This window comes from Cervus canadensis, chromosome 10, assembly GCF_019320065.1.
Source record: "Cervus canadensis isolate Bull #8, Minnesota chromosome 10, ASM1932006v1, whole genome shotgun sequence".
Taxonomy (NCBI): domain Eukaryota; kingdom Metazoa; phylum Chordata; class Mammalia; order Artiodactyla; family Cervidae; genus Cervus; species Cervus canadensis.
This window is the reverse complement of record NC_057395.1, coordinates 70713772-70730223: the sequence shown is the minus strand read 5'-3', so window position 1 is coordinate 70730223 and position 16452 is coordinate 70713772. Positions and strand designations below refer to the sequence as shown.

Below are 16452 nucleotides of genomic sequence, written 5' to 3'. Positions count from 1 at the left end.
TTCAAGCTGGTTTTAGAAAAGGCAGAGGAACCAAAGATCAAATTGCCAACATCCGCTAGATCATCGAAAAAGCAAGAGAGTTCCAGATGAACATCTATTTCTGCTTTATTGACTATGCCAAAACCTTTGACTGTGTGGATCACAATAAACTGGAAAATTCTGAAAGAGATGCGAATACCAGACCACCTGACCTGCCTCTTGAGAAACCTATATGCAGGTCAGGAAGCAACAGTTAGAGCTAGACATGGAACAACAGACTGGTCCCAAATAGGAAAAGGGTAACATTCAAGGCTGTATATGTCACCTGCTATTTACTTATATGCAGAGGACAACATGAGAACGCTGGGCTGGAAGAAGCCCAAGCCTGGAATCAAGATCCGGGAGAAATATCAATAACCTTAGATATGCAGATGAACCAAACCTTAGGCAGAAAGGTGAAGAGATAGAAAGCCTTTGATGAAAGTGGAAAAAGAGGAGAGTGAAAAAGTGGCTTAAAGTTCAACATTCAGAAAGGCTTAAGATCATGGCATTCCGTCCGTACTTCATGGCAATTAGTGGGGAAACAGTGGACACAGTGGTGACTTTATTTTCTGGGGTTCCAAGATCACTGCAGAATGGTGCCCGAATTACAGCATGAAATTAAACAGCATCCCTGCCCTTCTTGAGGAAATTATACAAATAGATAGCATATTAAAAAGCAGAGACATTAACTTTGCCAACAAGTTTCCCGTATGGTCAAGGCTATGGTTTTTTCCAGGTGGTTGTGTTGGATTGAGAGTTGGACTATAAAGAAAGGGCACTGAGTTGCTTGAAGAATTAATGCTTTTGACTGTGTGTTTAGAGAAGACTGTTGAAGAGTCCTTGGCGCGCAGGAGATCCAACAGTCCATCCTAAAAGAGGATCAGCTCCTAGGTGTTCATTGGAAGGACTGATGTTGAAGCTGAAACTCCAATACTTTGGCCACCTGATGCAAAGAGCTGACTCATTTGAAAAGACCCTGATGCTGGGAAAGAGTGAGGGCAGGAGGAGAAGGGGACGACAGAGGATGAGATGGTTGGATGGCATCACCAACTCGATGGACACCGGTTTGGGTAGACTCCAGGAGTTGGTGATGGACAGGGAGGCCTGGCATGCTGCAGTTAATGGGGTCACAAAGAGTCAGACACGACTGAGCGATTGAACTGAACTGAACTGATCCCACATAATGGAACTGCAGAATCCCTCCTTAGGGGCTGTGTTAAGGACACAGGTGAGGAACCTTCTTGGTGGTCCGGTGGCTAAGAGTTCTCCTTCCAATGCAGAGGACGCGGGTTCGATCCCTGGTGGGGGAACTAAGATCCTACACGCTGCAGGGCATCTGAGCCTGCACGCTGCAGCAAGAGAAGCCCCCTCACTGCAGCTAGACAAAGCCCATATGCTGCAACAAAGAGCCACACACACATAAAACAGACACAAGATAATATATGTGTTGGCCCTTGAACAACTGTGAACGACTGAGCAATGGTGATACCTCTTGTCTGTGCTCCCCGGCACCCTGGCAGTGCCTGAGTCATGGAAAAGGTGACCTGTTAGAGCCACATGTCTCCTACATGGTCCATCTGCTCCTGGCAGTAGCCAAAGAAGGGATGGTTGGGCTGGCAGGGCTTTGGGAGGCTAGCTCTGTCTAGTGAACACCCTTCCAGACCCAATCGCAGACAACTACTCCTGGTTAGAGAGGTTATCTGTCCACTGGCTCTCCTAAAACCAAACAGAGGAGGCTCAGCTGAAATCTGAGACCCAGATATTCAAGCATATGGAAAAAAACAAAAGCTAAAAAGTCTTGGGCCATGCCAGCTCGAGAGGACTCACCAGCCCTGCAGCCTCAGACCTCCACCCCAGTCCCAGACATCCGTCCAAGCAGCTGGAAACCCCTTTGGGTTCAAGGTCCAAGGTTCAACACTGGTAGAAGTTTAAGGAAAGGTTTTTAACTCCAAAGTTGCAGGGAGGCCTTGGCAGGACAAAGAGACATGTATGAATGATTGCTGAGATTCACAAATATTAACCCTCCAGGCTCTTCGTGGCTGGAAGAAGGAGGGAGATCGGTATCTTCACGTTTGATCTTAATTGTCAGGTCAGGCCAGGGCCTCCTATTGCACATGGACCTCACCCTGCGGGGCAGTGTTATCTAACACAGTAACCACTAGCTATGTGTGACCACCAAGCCCTTGAAATGTGGCTGAGCTAAGCTGAGAGGACAGGAAGTGTAAAATGCACACAGGATCAAAGACTTAGTTAGAAAAAATAAAGTATTTCAACTATTTTATATTGACTGTATATTGACATGATACTATTTTGTATTGCTGTTGTTTAGTTGCTAAGTCATGTCTGACTTTTTTTTTTTACATGCTGCATTTTTTTTTTTTTTTGGCTGCATTGGGTCTTAGTCCCCTAAGGGATCTAGTTCCCTAACCAGGGATAGAACCCATGCCCACTGTATTGGGAGCCCAGAGTCTTAGCACTGGACCACTGGGGAAGTCCCACATGCTGGTTTTTTCTTTTTTTTAATTATCAAAGATTACAACTGTACAATATTGAGAAGTATAGAACAAAATACTATTATTGGAGGACAATTGCTCTACAATATTGTGTCTGACTCTTTCTGTCCCATGGACTGTAGCCCACCAGGGTCCTCTGTCCATGGGATATCCCAGGTAAGAATACTGGAGTGGGTTTCCATTTCCTCCTCCAGGGGATCTTCCCAACCCAGGGTTCGAACCTGCATCTCCTGCATTGGCAGGTGGATTCTTTACCAGTGAGCCCCCTGGGAAACCCACTATTTTGCATATGTTGGGTTAATTAAAATGTATTATTAAAATTGATTTCATCTTTTTCTTTTTGAGTGTGGATTGCTGGAAATTTAAAAATTGCATATATGATTTGCATTTCTGTTTCTATTTCTGTTGGACAGCACTGCTACAGAGGCTCACAAGCCAGGTCCCAGAAGCCCCCAGAGCTGGTCCGCCCACGACACAGACGAGGAAACCAAGGCTCTGCGCGCAGTCAGCTCAGGGGAAGTGTGGGTGGAAGGAGTGAGCCCCTCTGCTATAATCTGGTGGCTCTAGTCAGGAGCCATGGCCTCATCCACTTCCTGCCTCACCCCTCCCAGGAGATTTAGCTTACCTCGGGGGTACCACAAAACGTGGATGTGGTCTCCTCAGGTTCTACACCCTCCTTGCAGAGGCCAAAGTCTGTCAGCACCACGTGTCCCTGGAGAGGAAGGAGGGCAGGGTGGGAGGGTGATCTGAGCCAAAGGGATGGCCAGGTCTAACCCTAAAGCACAGATGCCACATGCAGGTCATGGCCGTGGGCTCTGTGTCCCCGACACAAGCCCGATGCTGGAGGCTCCACTCACTCTGTGCTTCTAACCTGGACACCAAGAATGGCACAGGGGTGGGGAGATGGCATCTCGCTGTCTGCCCCCAGCTCATCACAGACTCACGTCCACACCCAGCAGTTCCAGAATGTCCTTGCTGGAGGGGCCTGGTGGCAGCAGCCCCCTTAACGGAGGACGGGGTCCAAGAGAGTGAACACACTTTGTGGCTGAGTGAGAGGGTGGCTGGTGGAGGTCGTGATGTGAGTGGATCCTGCCGGGTTCTGCCCAGATCCCCTCTTTAGGAGCTGTCCTGCCCACCCCCTATGCTGGACCATTGCCTTCATCCAAAGTCATGCCCTTCACAAGGGGCAATCCCCATCTGATGACTGGCCCGTACAGTGGCACAGATGCCCAAATCCTTGCCTCACTTTGGAAGAGTTCTAGAGAACCATCCCAGCTTGGGTGCACCCCACCCTGAAAGATCAGCTGAGGTCTCACTTGCAACCAGAGTGCAGGTGTGCTTCTTCCTCTGCTCAAACCTGCCTGTCACCCCTTAAATGGTTCCCCAATAACCTTCGGCACCCTATACTCAGTTTCAGAGTCTATTTCCAAGGAACTCAGTCTAAGACATGGAAGCACTACAAAATCCTCCAGCCTCTGTGTAACACTACCCCTGCCCCACCACAGGCCTCATATACACACATGCACACACAGGTACATGTACATCCATGTACACACAACAAACATTTATATGCATGTACACAGTCATAGGCACACATGCACAATGCATGCACATATACATATTCTTGGGCACACAGCATACATGTGCAACTATGTGCACGCACACACGCACGCACACACACACACACACACACTAACCTGGCCGTCCAAGAGAATGTTTTCTGGTTTCAGGTCCCTGCAGACATTGAAAGAAAAGGGTGCTGTGATGTCGAAGCCACGCCGCCCCTCCTCCTCAGACAGAGGACCAAGTTCACCGGGATTTCACTGGGATCTAGGGATCCACACCCCACCCTGGCTGTTGGGGCGGAAGGGCCAGGCCTGGCTCTGCGCCACAGTCAGGCCTCACCTGTAAATGATGTTGAGGGAGTGCAGGTAGCCAATGGCGCTGGCCACCTCGGCGGCGTAGAACCGGGCCCGGGGCTCTAGGAACCGGCGCTCCCGCTGCAGGTGGAAGAAGAGCTGGAGGGGGAGGAGCCGTGTGAGCGGATTCCTGGGGGGCTCCTGCTCCTCAGATGCAGGGTTGGAGGCAGCTGGGCAAGTCACCCCTTCTCTAGGCTCCAATGCCCTCATACAAGGAAGGGCATGCCGGCCCCAGCCCTACAGAGCTGGTGAAGTGTCAGCAGCAAAGGTGAATCAACAAGAATGGAGCCCCTACTGTGTGCCAGGCTCCAGTCACACCCTAATACATCTCTACTTTTCTTTTATCCTCCTGACTACCTTCCAGGTTTCAAGTAGGAGGCCAGATTCATGGAAAAGGAAACTGGAAGTGTCAGAGCAGCCAGGTGACTTGCCCAAGGTCACGGACTATAACTGGCAGAGCCAGGATTTGAAGCTGGGTGGGTCAGACATGTGCGTTTCCTCTAACCCACGTGATAAAATGATTATGATGGGCAAACTGAGTCCAGGTTAGATCTGTCCCTGGGCCAGTTGCTTCCGTCTATTTTACTGGCAAAGAAAAGTCCGTCACCTCCACCAGGGAATTTAGGGATGGAGGACACAAAACTTCCCTCTTGGCATCAGGCATGAGTTCACACAGGTTAAATCTGGGGTCACTGAGAAGGGCCATCTTGCTCAGAGAGACAGAGGAGGGAGCCCAGCTTTCCCCAGCTGTGCTTCTGGGTCACCAGTTGGCCCCAGATCACAACCACAGGGACTGCTCACTCCCATGCAGTGGTCTATGGTGTAAAATGGGTAAAATTAGAACTACTGAACACAGAGCTCCTCTAACTCTGACCTTTCCCAGGTTCACTGAAGGGATTCTGGGCAGTTTTGCGTGCGAGTCAAGAAATGAAAATGGCTAGGAGTCAGACAGACCTGTCTTCAAATCCTGGCTCTGCCAATTGCATGCAGGGTAGCCTTGAGCCAGTGAGTTACCTCCCCGAGACTCAGTCTTTTCAGCTGCAAAATGGGTCGGGGGTAAGGATGAGGGAGATCATTCCAGAAGCTGGTGCACCGTGGGCACTTGGGATGGAGAGCTCCAGGTCACCCACCTCTCCCCCGTTGACATAGTCCAGCACGAAGTAGAGCTTCTCGGGGGTCTGGAAGGAGTAGCGCAGGCCCACGAGGAAGGGGTGGCGCACGTTCTTCAGGAGCACGCTGCGCTCCGCCATGATGTGGCTCTGCTGCGGAGTCACGCACACACACGCACGCATGCATGCACACACACATGCACATGCACACACACACACACACAGGTCGCATTACCACCCACGTGGCCACACTGCTCAAATACCCTCCGTGGCTCCTCACTGCCCTCAGAGCCAAGCCTGGGGGCCTTGCCTGGCATTCAGGGCTCTGCGCAGTCCACCTCATCCCCCACCAGTGCAGCTGGGTGCAGCTCCAGCCCTGGGTCCAAATTCCCTGCCTCCCCCACCCCAGTGAAAGTGTTAGTCGCTCAATCATGTCTGACTCTTTCGCCGACCCTATGGACTGTAGCCCCCTCAGACGCCTCTGTCCATGGAATTCTCCAGGCAAGAATACAGGAGTGGGTTGCCATTCCCTTCTCCAGGGGATCTTCCCGACCCTGGGATTGAACCTGGGCTCCTGCATTGCAGGCAGATTCTTTACCATCTGAGCCACCAGGGAAGCCTCAACAAGGCTGCAAGATGACTGAATCGATGAGTTTCATGGACAAGCTCTGAGAAAAGAAGGCAGGCACTACGCATATCCAGGCCTCTGATCCTGTTCCCCTGCCTAGACGTCCTCTTTTCAGATCATCAAAAGCCTGTCTTCAAGGCCACCTCCTTCAGCAAGATCTGCCCCGTGAGCTCCTTTTTAACATCAGTTCCCTCTCCTGAGTCCTCTGACTTGACATTCAGTCCTTCCTCAGGGCCTGCTCTGTCCTTCTTATAGAGTTGGCGTTAAAGAGACTCGAGTCAGGTGGAAGCATCTAGAATCCCTGGATGGCTGTGGCCTGAAGGGCCTTTGGCAAGCCTGAAGTGTGACCCCCACATTGCACAGATAGGGAGGCTGGCAGTTGACAGGGCAGAAGACTGGTCCGCCATGGAGCCCTGGGTCTTTAGGGGAAAGCAGAGGCTGGGACAGGGTCACCTGCAGGCCCTCCAGGTGAGGTGGTTAGCCTGCCTTCCTGGAAAATGGCCAGCAGAACACCCAGCCCCCCTGCACTGGACTGCCTCTATGCCCAGAGTTGGACCCATCATTAGAAGCCACCTGAGGCTGGGGGTCAAGAAGCAGGAGAGGAGATGCCTGAGCCCAAGCCCTGGTACCTCTTTCTTCTTTAAGATGGACTTTTTCTGCAGCACCTTCACTGCATAGAACATCCCGTCGGACTTGTGCTTGGCCAGTAGGACCTGAGCAGGAGGACAAATGCAGAACCCACAGGTGACTACTCCTCTGAGCTTTGGGTTTCTCAGTGGTGGTGCAGACCTCTAGTTCCAGCCTTGCACCCATGATTCTGCAGGTTGTAAGCTCCCACTTTGCACACGTGAGTGACAGTAGGGGATGGAAGGGGCTGGAAAGGGGGGAAACCCAGGTCTCCCATGCTCATAGGTCACTCACCTTCCCATAGTTTCCTTTGCCAATGACTTTGAGGAAGTCAAAGTCCGTGGGCCGGGCACTGGGGCAAGAGGAAGGAACACAGGTCAGCATTTGCCAGCTTGGGAAACCGGGTACATTAGTCCAAATCAGGGCTTCTCTTTGAAGCTGGAGAAGGCCATGTTTTTCCATCCAAGAGGGTCTTCTCAGACTGGCCCCTGCCTCTGGGGATCTCACAATGGAGTAAACAACAGGCAAGAAGGGGAGAAAACCAAACACAACCACAGAAGGCAAGGAATCTGGCCTCCAAAGACAGAGAAGGGCTTGGAGGGTGGGGGGCTGCTAATAATGTAGGCTTTGGGGGAATATTCCAGCTACAGGGCTCAGCATGAGAAGAGGCTGGGGAATGAGTGGGAGATAAAGCTGGGGGCCGGTCCTGGGCTCAGATGGTAGAGGGTCTTGACGCTGAATCAGAGAACTTGGGTTGTATTCCCAAGGTGAGGGGAGCCAGGGAAGAAAGTGATTGAGAGACTGGAACTCACTTTGGGTTGGCAGAAGGCCCCAGGTTGATATTCCCGTTGGCCCTCGGGAGCTAAAGACATTTAAAGAAAGAGGCGATTAAGATCAGAGGGTCCCGACTCATTGGCCTCCTCCCTCCCCCCTGGCCCAAGCCCTGCTCCCTTTTCCAGTATCTCTACTAGCCTGCCTGCCCTCTTTCCTGCATCCCTTTCTCCCTTCCTTCTTTCCCTCCATCTACCATCCCAGCCAACCATCCACATCTCACCTGCTTCTCACGATAGCCTTGGGAGGCTGTTGTACCAAATGTGAGGGTGAGGAAACTGAGACCCAGAGAAGAGCTGTCGGAGGACTTACAGGCAGCCCCACCGGCATGAGAATACAGGTGACCTCGGAGCCAATCCCATAATTTTTCCACCTCACTTACTTCTTGAAGCCCTTGCCCAAGTGTCTTTTCTCTTTACCCTGCAAATGGCCCGATTCCATGAGCTCACAGTGATCCCGATGGGCGCCCCAATCCTGGGACCGTCCACCTGGCTGATGAGGACCTCCCTGGGTTTCCTCGACCTTGGGAGGAAGGGACCCCCCCCCTGGTGGTGGGTGGGGGAACCAAGACCCACCTACCTGCGGACTGGGGGTGCCAGCTGGGCTCGAGTCCATGCTGCAGCAATGATCAGGTGCGCTCTGGGGACGCAAGGAGGAGCAGGATGAGGGAGGTGCCACTGGGGAATTAGTGTCGCCTGTCTAGGGTGTTAGGCACCGCTGCTCTGTCGTCCCCTGCCCGACGCCCTGCGCCTGCCCTAGGCCAACAACCCCAGCCTGGGACAAGAAATGATGTCCTCTGGGCCCAGCTTCTCCAGTCAGACATCTCAGGAGGGAAGGAGGGAGAACGGTCAGGGGTGGCCCTTCCCAGGCTGAGTCTTTTCAAGCACTGGGGATGGCCAGGGCAGCTCTGATGTCTGGGAAGGCCACGGCTGGAAGGACTCTTGCAGGGCATAAAGTCTGGACTCTTCCTCCCATTTCAGAGGCAAGGAGCCTGAGGCCTCAAAAGGGACTTGCCTAGGGTCCCACAGCTTGTGAGGGGTAGGCTGGGCTCCCCTGGATCCCATACAGGCATGTTGCCACCCTGGATCCCTAGAGACAGCCCTGGGCTGGGTGCTGTGTTGACTATTATGTCTCAGCCACAAGGACTTCCGCCTAGTGTCCCTGGAGGGGCAGCTGCCCTGGGGACTTTGGACCAGAATCACGAACAGACCCACGAGCAAGTGAGCTAAGACACTTCAGTTGTGTCTGGCTCTTTGTGACCCTGTGGACTGTAGCCCTCCAGGCTCCTCTGACCATGGAACTCTCCAGGCAAGAATACTGGAGTGGGTTGCCATGCCCTCCTCCAGGGGATCTTCCTGACCCGGGGATCGAACTCTCATCTCTCACGTCTCCTGCACTGGCAGGCGGGTTCTTTACCACTAACGCTGGCTGGGAAGCCCCTGGCTGTGTCTGTTTGAGATGAAACAGTGGAGAGTGTGAACCACAGTCTGTGCAGCCGGGAGCATATGTCTTCCCTGCCCCCTAGCCTGCATGGTGGAGGATGCTTATATGTCCAGGCCCTGGCTCGGCAAGCCCAGGACCCCACAGCCCCACTCTAGACTAGAAGATCAAGTCCAGGAACTCAGATTGCTCTCAGGGACTGCAGGGTACCGCGCCTCCTGAGACCACAGCTTTGGCCTGTGCTGGGGCCTGGGCTGCCGTAGAGACCACCCATTTTTACAAGGGGGCCTTGGTCTTCTCGGGAGCTGAGAAAGTGACCACAGGGGAAGAGAGGGAATTTTCCCTGTCCAGGCTACTCCGGGAGGCCCAGCCCCATGGAGCCCTGAGAAGGTGAGCCGCAGAGCTGCCCAAAAACGGAGCGCAGCCTGGCTTCAGCCAGTGCCCCGAGTCCACACTCCCGCAGCCCACATCCCTCCTGGCCCGGCCCTGGCAGCCCCTCTGCCAGACCCTTGCCTCCCCAGCCCCATGTACCTGCACAGCCTGTGGAGAGGCCGCTGGGAGAAGCCGCGGTGGGAGCTGGAGGGTGGACAGTGGACAAGAAGCCCTCTCTGTTCTCCCAACAAGGGCCGAAGTGTCTGTGCCTGGCGCCGGCCTGGCCCCGGCACCCAGCTCGGAACTCCCGGCCACGGCGAGGGAGCTGTTGATGTCACGCGGGAGCCAGCAGAGCTTAAGAAGGGACCGAAGTCCTCTGTTCCCTCGGGGACATCGCCTCCCCCTGGGGGGTGTGGGTAGAAGGGCGTGAGCGACAGCTGCGGGAGAGCTGGAGCGATGCTGGGGCTTGTTGGAATGCACGTGAGTGTGGGGGTGGGGGTGTGTGTGCAGGTGTTTCGTGCAGAGATGTGTGTCTGTCTGTCTATCTGGTGTATCAGTGTGTCCCTGTGTGTCAAGATATTTGTGTATCAGTGTGACCATGTTTGTGTGATTTTGTCGTACATCAGTGACTGGCCTGTGTGTCGATGTGCTTCAGTGAGTCTCTGTGTAGTATAGTGTGTGGACACGGCAGTGTGTACCTCTATACATGTTAATGTGTTGTGTGCATGTGTGTGTGTCTATGAATACACATGTGTGACAGTGGTCTTTGTGGGTCTGTGTTCATATCGGTGTTTATCCATAAATCTGTGTGTGTGTGTGTCTGTGTGTGTGTCTGTGTGTCTGTGTGTGTGTGTAGGGGGCCTGTCTGGGAGGAGACATGTTCCCCGGGGCCTACACAGGCCCGCTGCAGACCATCTGGAGCTGAAGATGAAGCTCAGAGACCTGGGAGCACTTTGGCTCCCAAGAAACACCTGCAGGTGTTTCAGGGCCTGGGTGTCTGGTTCAATCAGCCTGGCCTTGGTCTTTGCTGAACACTTGGACTTTGGGGTCCTTCCCGATGGCCCTCCAGGTTCTGACCATTGTCTCCAGAGCAGGACTGGGACCTAGCACTCTGCTGCAGCGCTGCAGTGCTTGCACCTGGACACACCTCTCCTCTAGCAACAAAATAGAAAGAAACTGTGTGGGGCTAAAAATAACTGCATGCCTGGCAGATGGGGCAAATTTCTGAACCCAAAGGATACAAAGAGACCAAAAAATCCAATTGCCACTTTTGAGGAGCCTGGAGCAAAAGCAGGGTACTGTGCATGCCTCCTTCACTCAATACCACTTAAGGGTGGGGGCAAGATACCTAAAGTTACCCTTCCCCCCCCACCCCTGGACACACCCCTGTGCAGTGCTTACTTGCCCCTTCACATCTGATTCTTTGTGACTCCATGGACTGTAGCCCACCAGGCTCCTCTGTCCATGGGGATTCTCCAGGCAAGAATACTAGAGTGGGTTGCCATGCCCTCCTCCAGGGGATCTTCCCAACCGAGGGATCAAATCCAGGTCTGCATTGCAGGCAGATTCTTTACTCTCCGAGCCACCAGGGAAGCCCAAGAATACTGCAGTGGGTAGTCTGTCCCTTCTTCAGGGGATCTGGCCAACCCAGGAATCGAATCGGGGTCTCCTGCATTGCAGGCATATTCTTTACCAGCTGAGCTACCATGAAAGCCCTGGACACACCCCTACTCTCACCCATATAAGGAACAAGCTTGTCCCCCACTTAGGGAGTGAGCAAGCAAGAGGATCTTTTGTTTGTTCTCGCTCACCCTGCTGCAACATGGACCTCAGAAAATCCTGCCTGAATTTCTTGCCTGGTCTCTGGTCAATTTCTATTCATTGTGAAGGTCAAGAACCCTGGTTGGTATCACCAGGAAGCAGGGTCCCGGTGGCAACCTAGTGTGTGATGACCTAGTGCAATAATCAGGTACTCACAGGGTATCTTCCTCTCTCTAGGAGGTTATACGGGGTGTTCTGGGGAATGAAGGAGTTGACAGGGCCTGACATGGCCCCTGCTCTTCTGGAACTTTCTGTGTGGCTACCACATGCCACACTCAGACCTCTGTAATTCACCACAGTGTGGGGATCTGTGGAGCTGGGGCCAAGGGGGCTCGTCAGAAAGGGACCTGAGCCCAGTGGCCTTGGGGGGGGTCCTCTGTGGGCTTTGATGTAGGTGGGGGAGTCATCCAAGGAAAACCCGAGTGAACAGTACCAGAGCCTTTCGTTTTTTAAGAAAATGGAAATGTTGAGCCAACACACAGATGGGTAGGATATTATGTTGACAAAACATAATGCCCAGAACAAGGTCATTCTTTTCAATGACAAGACCCTGATGCAGCCTTCATTTAGGAGCACTGCTTAGAACAGGAAATCAATAATGAAAATAATAGTAACCTCAAGGTCCAAGCATAGGGCACATTAGAATACTCGCTGACCATAATAGTTTCCTCTCTGGGACTTACATCTTGAGAGACTGTCCCATTTTCTATGTTCCCTTTTCAGTTAAACTCCTTGAAATAGTTGTCTGGACTCAGTTCCTACTCCTTCTTCCTTTCCTGTCTTGGAGCCATTCCAAAGAGGCTGTTATCCCAACATGCTCCCAAAAGAATAGACCAGTAACCTCCATGTGCCAGAGCCAGTGATGAATTCTTTGTTCTCATGTCATTCTGTGTCTCTGAGGATATGACCCCCTTTTCCCACTTGGCATTAGGATCTGCTGGTTTTCCTCCTACTTCGCCAACTGCTTTTTCTCCATCTTTTCTACTGGATTCCCTCTTATTCCCCCAGAAACACTGGCCCGGCCTTTCTCTACACTTGTTCCCCAGTTGATAGCAACCAGTTTAACGGTTTTAAGTGTTGACTAAACCCCACAATTCCCAAACTCATCTCTCTAGCTCTGATACACTCCTGACTCTGGATTCTCTGACACTTCACCAGTTAAAGGTCTAGAGGCACCTCACTCTTAACATGTCCAAAACGAAAGTCCTAATTTTCCTTCTTTCCACTCTCCCCAGCCTGCTCCTCCACTGACATCTATCTCCGTAATGATACTACCACCTACTCAAAAGTTCTGACCAGCAACTAGAAATTCATCCTAGAAATTTTGCACCTTCACCCTGCTTCCACCACTACACCATAAAATCACCTTAGACTTTACCTTCAAAATCCCACATATATGTGGGATCTAGAAAAATGGTACAGATGAGCCTATTTGCAGGGCAGGAATAGAGACACAGATGTAGAAAATGGACATGTGGACACGGTGGGAGAAGGGGAGGGTGAGATGAATTGGAAGATTGGGATTGACATATATACACTACCATGTGTAAAACAGAAATCTAGTGGGAACGTGCTATAAAAAGCACAGGAAGCTCAGCTTGCTGCTCTGTGATGACTCAGGTGGGTGGGATGGGGGTAGGTAGGAGGGAGGTCCAAGAGGGAAGGGATATATGTATGCATATGGCTGACTCACTTCATCATACAGCAGAAACTAACACAACACTATAAAGCAATTATATGCTAAATAAATAAATAAATGAAACTAAATCTATCCAGACTCTCCTGCTGCAACCAGCCGGCCCTGAGCCCCCATCATCACTTGCATGGATTATTGCGCTCACTTCCCCACTGTGTTCCTATTTCTTGCTTGACCCTCTACGATCTTTCTTCACCAAAAACCAGAGTGACTCTTTATAACTGGACGTCAGATCATGTGACTTTGTTGCTCAAAAGCTCCAGTGTACTTGCCACCAAATTTAGGATTAAAATCCAGTCTTTACCACAGTCTACGAGATTCCACGTGACCTGGCTCCTGTCTCCCTTTCCTCCTTGGTCTCCAGGCTCTCCCTTTCACTGCGCTCCAGCCTGGCTTCTTTTCTGTCCCTCAAACACACGGAGCACCCTCTGACCTCCTGCCCCTTGCCCTTACATTTCCCTTTGCTTAGAATACTCTTAGAGACATCTGCGTGATCGCCTTCCACTCACATCACAGAGGTCTCTGCTCAAACGTCACCTCCCAGAGAGGCCCTTTCCACAACCAATTGTCCTGGTTAGGGGTTTCCCGGGATGTGAGACTTTCAGTGTTTCAACCAGTGCAATCCTGGGCAAACCAGGATGGTTGAACACTCTGCAATACCAGTCCCACCCGTTCCCCATCCACATTTTTTGCTTTATATTTTACTTTACAACAACAATACTTTACAACTTTACTCTACATCACTCTCTGACACCTTATCTTACAACGCTTTGATTGTTTATTTTTTGTCTTGAACTTGAACATTGGCTCTGCAAGGGCAAAGACTTCTCTTATTCACTCTGAATCTCTATCATCCAGATCAGAGCCTGGGATTGGGTTGGAGCACTGTACATATGTGACTAATGAATCGAGGAATGAATTGATAAGATAAATTAGAGTATATCTATAATTTGGAAAATCACCCAGTTAAAAAACGACATATTGGCCTATGTAAACAGAAATGGGAACATATATGTAATACAATGTCAAGGCAAAAAAAGCAGGTTTCCAAATGGTAGGTGACCAATGGTAGGTGACTTTGTTAGGAAAATAAAGACATAACGCACATAACCACCAAAAAATGGCTGGAGGGACATGACCCAAGGTGATAGTGGAGTTGGGTTACCTTAGTTATCTTTTTATCTTTGTACCATTACATAAAAATTCTCAAGGTATTGCTGTTCATTTACTGCTTGGGTACTAAGTCCTGGTGGGAACTTTGACAGGCTCATTGCCCACCACCACACTCTCCCATCACCTTGACTCTGGCGCCCACACCTGAGTAGTTCTCAGCATCTTTCTCTCTGCACCACTGCCTTCTGATTTTCTGGCTAGAGGTTGAATGAGCATCAGCATTTTCTCCCAGTTCTTTAGACCTACAGAGACCCCTGCAAACTCTCGGGAGGTGGTCCAAGTTCCTCTGAGAGCCCTCAAGCCTGTTCCTTCCTCCAACTTGCCCCAGCCTAGACGTGCACCCTTCTGCCCCATCACTCCATGTTCCTGCCCACGTCTTCTGGACCTGTTGGATGCAGTGGGAATGCAGGGGGCGGGGGTGGTCACACAGTTCCCTCTTTTTGGAACACCCTCTCAACCAATCAGGTCTGCTCCGCTAACCCTTTGCATCTGTCCTCACCAGCCTTTCCCATAGGCTTCACCAGACCACCCCCAATCCCACGAACCCTTCCTTCCTTGTGCCCACTTCTGTTGCTACAGTCTTCTCTCTATTGCTGTTTATCCATTTACAAGCCTGCTTGCCCAGCGCCTAGCAATGACATGCCAGTGACATCACGTACCACTTCGGTCTTATTTTGTTTCCGCAGCGCCATGGGTTAAGAACTATCAACATTCTTGTTTTGAAAAGGAGGAAACAGGCACAGAGAGGTGAAGTGATGTGACTCAGACATCTAGGTAGTAAACGACATAACTGGGATTGGAAACCAGCCAGTCTGACGCCAAAGCCCATGGCCTGGAATTTCAGGGAGAAGTTAGGAATTTAGAAAAGGAAGGAAGGGGGACTTCCCTGGTGATCTAGTGGTTAAGACTCTGCACTTCCTATGCAGGGGGTGCAGGTTCAAGCTCTGGTTGGGGAACTAAGTTCCCACATGCTGCGTGGCACTGCCAAGAAATTAAACAAACATTTACCTTTTTTTTTTTTAAATTCAAAAAAGGAAGGAATGAAGTTAGTGGGAAGGAAGCAAGGATGAAATGGATTCGTTAGGAAGGAAGAAAATTAGGCAGCACAGGTAGAGAATTAGCTGAGAGGGAAGGAAGGAAAGAAGGGAAGAAGGAAGGGAGGGAAGTGATAGGAAGCAAAAAATGAAGGAAAGGAGTTAGGGAGGAGGGTGTCAAAAAGGAAAGGAAGTCAATACGGGCGTTAGGAAGGAAATTAGCTAGGTAACCAGTTTCCCGTGTTGGCAGACAAACACATTGGCAGGCAGGTGTCCTGCTCACGGTGGAGTCACTCACCTGAAAAAAACTAGGTCCCGCTCAGGTCCTGGGCTCCGGCCCCGTACCCAGCTCTGCCTTCCAGGCTCTCTGCATGGTCCCTCTGACCCACAACCCAATCCTGACTGGCCGAGCAACCTTCCCAGGCAGGAGCGACCTGTCACCCACTCACTCAGGCTCCCAAACCAGCTGAAGTTCAACCTTCAGCCCTGCTGGCTGGGCACTGGCTACCGGGCTTTCCAGTTACTAATTAACCACTGGACCTGAATCACAACGCTGGCCGTGTCCACTGGCTCCTCCACCGGGCCCTGCCCTGGGGACCATCTTTTAAAAGGTACAGCACAGCTTACGTTGTGTGACCGTGGGCAAGTGACTCCAGCTCCCAGAACCTCGTGTGAATCTGTGATGCTGCCCAGCAGGGAGCGGCTCTGAAGTCCCTTTAACATTCTCACACTTCATTCTCTGAAATCTTGCCCCCACCAACCCCACCTCCAAGCCCTGCTCAAATGCTGACTCTTTCTACGTAGCCTTCCCTGATTCCATTAGCAGAGTCACTATCCCTTCCACTTAGAGCCTGAGAAATTGACCAAGGAAGACACCTGTTTTGCACGGTTCTCACTAATGGGGACTCCCAGCCTCTTTGATTAGCCCAATCGTGGATCCATCTGGGGGAGAGCAGCTCATTTGCCCGCTGTGCCAGCCCGGCCACCTGATACCCCTGGAACTCTCTTGTGTTGAGCCAAATCCTGGGCCCAGAGCTCACCTGCCCCAGCACTGCCGGGGCACCGACCTGGGAGGAGCACCCTGTCTGAATGGAGACCCATGCCCCACTTTGCCCTTTGGAGAACTGAGACTCAGGGACCAGGGCTCAGCTCGCCCCAGGCTTTGTCCTGTTTGATCTGAAGCTGCCCAGACTGAGCGTTCTAACTCAGGGCAGGGGTGGAGCCTGGATTGCCGGACAGGTGAGCAAAGCTTTGCCCCATGTCCCCCT

At 51.7% G+C, this 16452-nt stretch overlaps 1 protein-coding gene across 5 annotated transcripts in view; it reads right to left on the bottom strand.

Annotated features, from left to right (window-relative positions):
- Positions 1 to 15665, bottom strand: part of SGK2 (serum/glucocorticoid regulated kinase 2) — a 28105-nt gene extending 12440 nt beyond the window's left edge. For 2 of the 5 annotated variants that reach the window (XM_043479948.1, XM_043479951.1), the window contains exons 1-10: positions 15483 to 15665; positions 9620 to 9863; positions 8228 to 8287; positions 7630 to 7679; positions 7112 to 7169; positions 6820 to 6903; positions 5584 to 5715; positions 4440 to 4552; positions 4232 to 4268; positions 3160 to 3246 (exon numbers count right to left, since the gene is read on the bottom strand). In XM_043479948.1, coding sequence (XP_043335883.1) covers positions 3160 to 3246; positions 4232 to 4268; positions 4440 to 4552; positions 5584 to 5715; positions 6820 to 6903; positions 7112 to 7169; positions 7630 to 7679; positions 8228 to 8263 — 597 coding nt within the window. In that variant the 5' untranslated portion in view covers positions 8264 to 8287; positions 9620 to 9863; positions 15483 to 15665. Of the gene's footprint in view, positions 1 to 3159; positions 3247 to 4231; positions 4269 to 4439; positions 4553 to 5583; positions 5716 to 6819; positions 6904 to 7111; positions 7170 to 7629; positions 7680 to 8227; positions 8326 to 9619; positions 9864 to 15482 lie in introns of those variants that run through there. The other 3 variants (XM_043479950.1, XM_043479949.1, XM_043479952.1) reach the window with 3 other exon arrangements.
- Between the last annotated feature and the right edge of the window lie 787 nt (positions 15666 to 16452).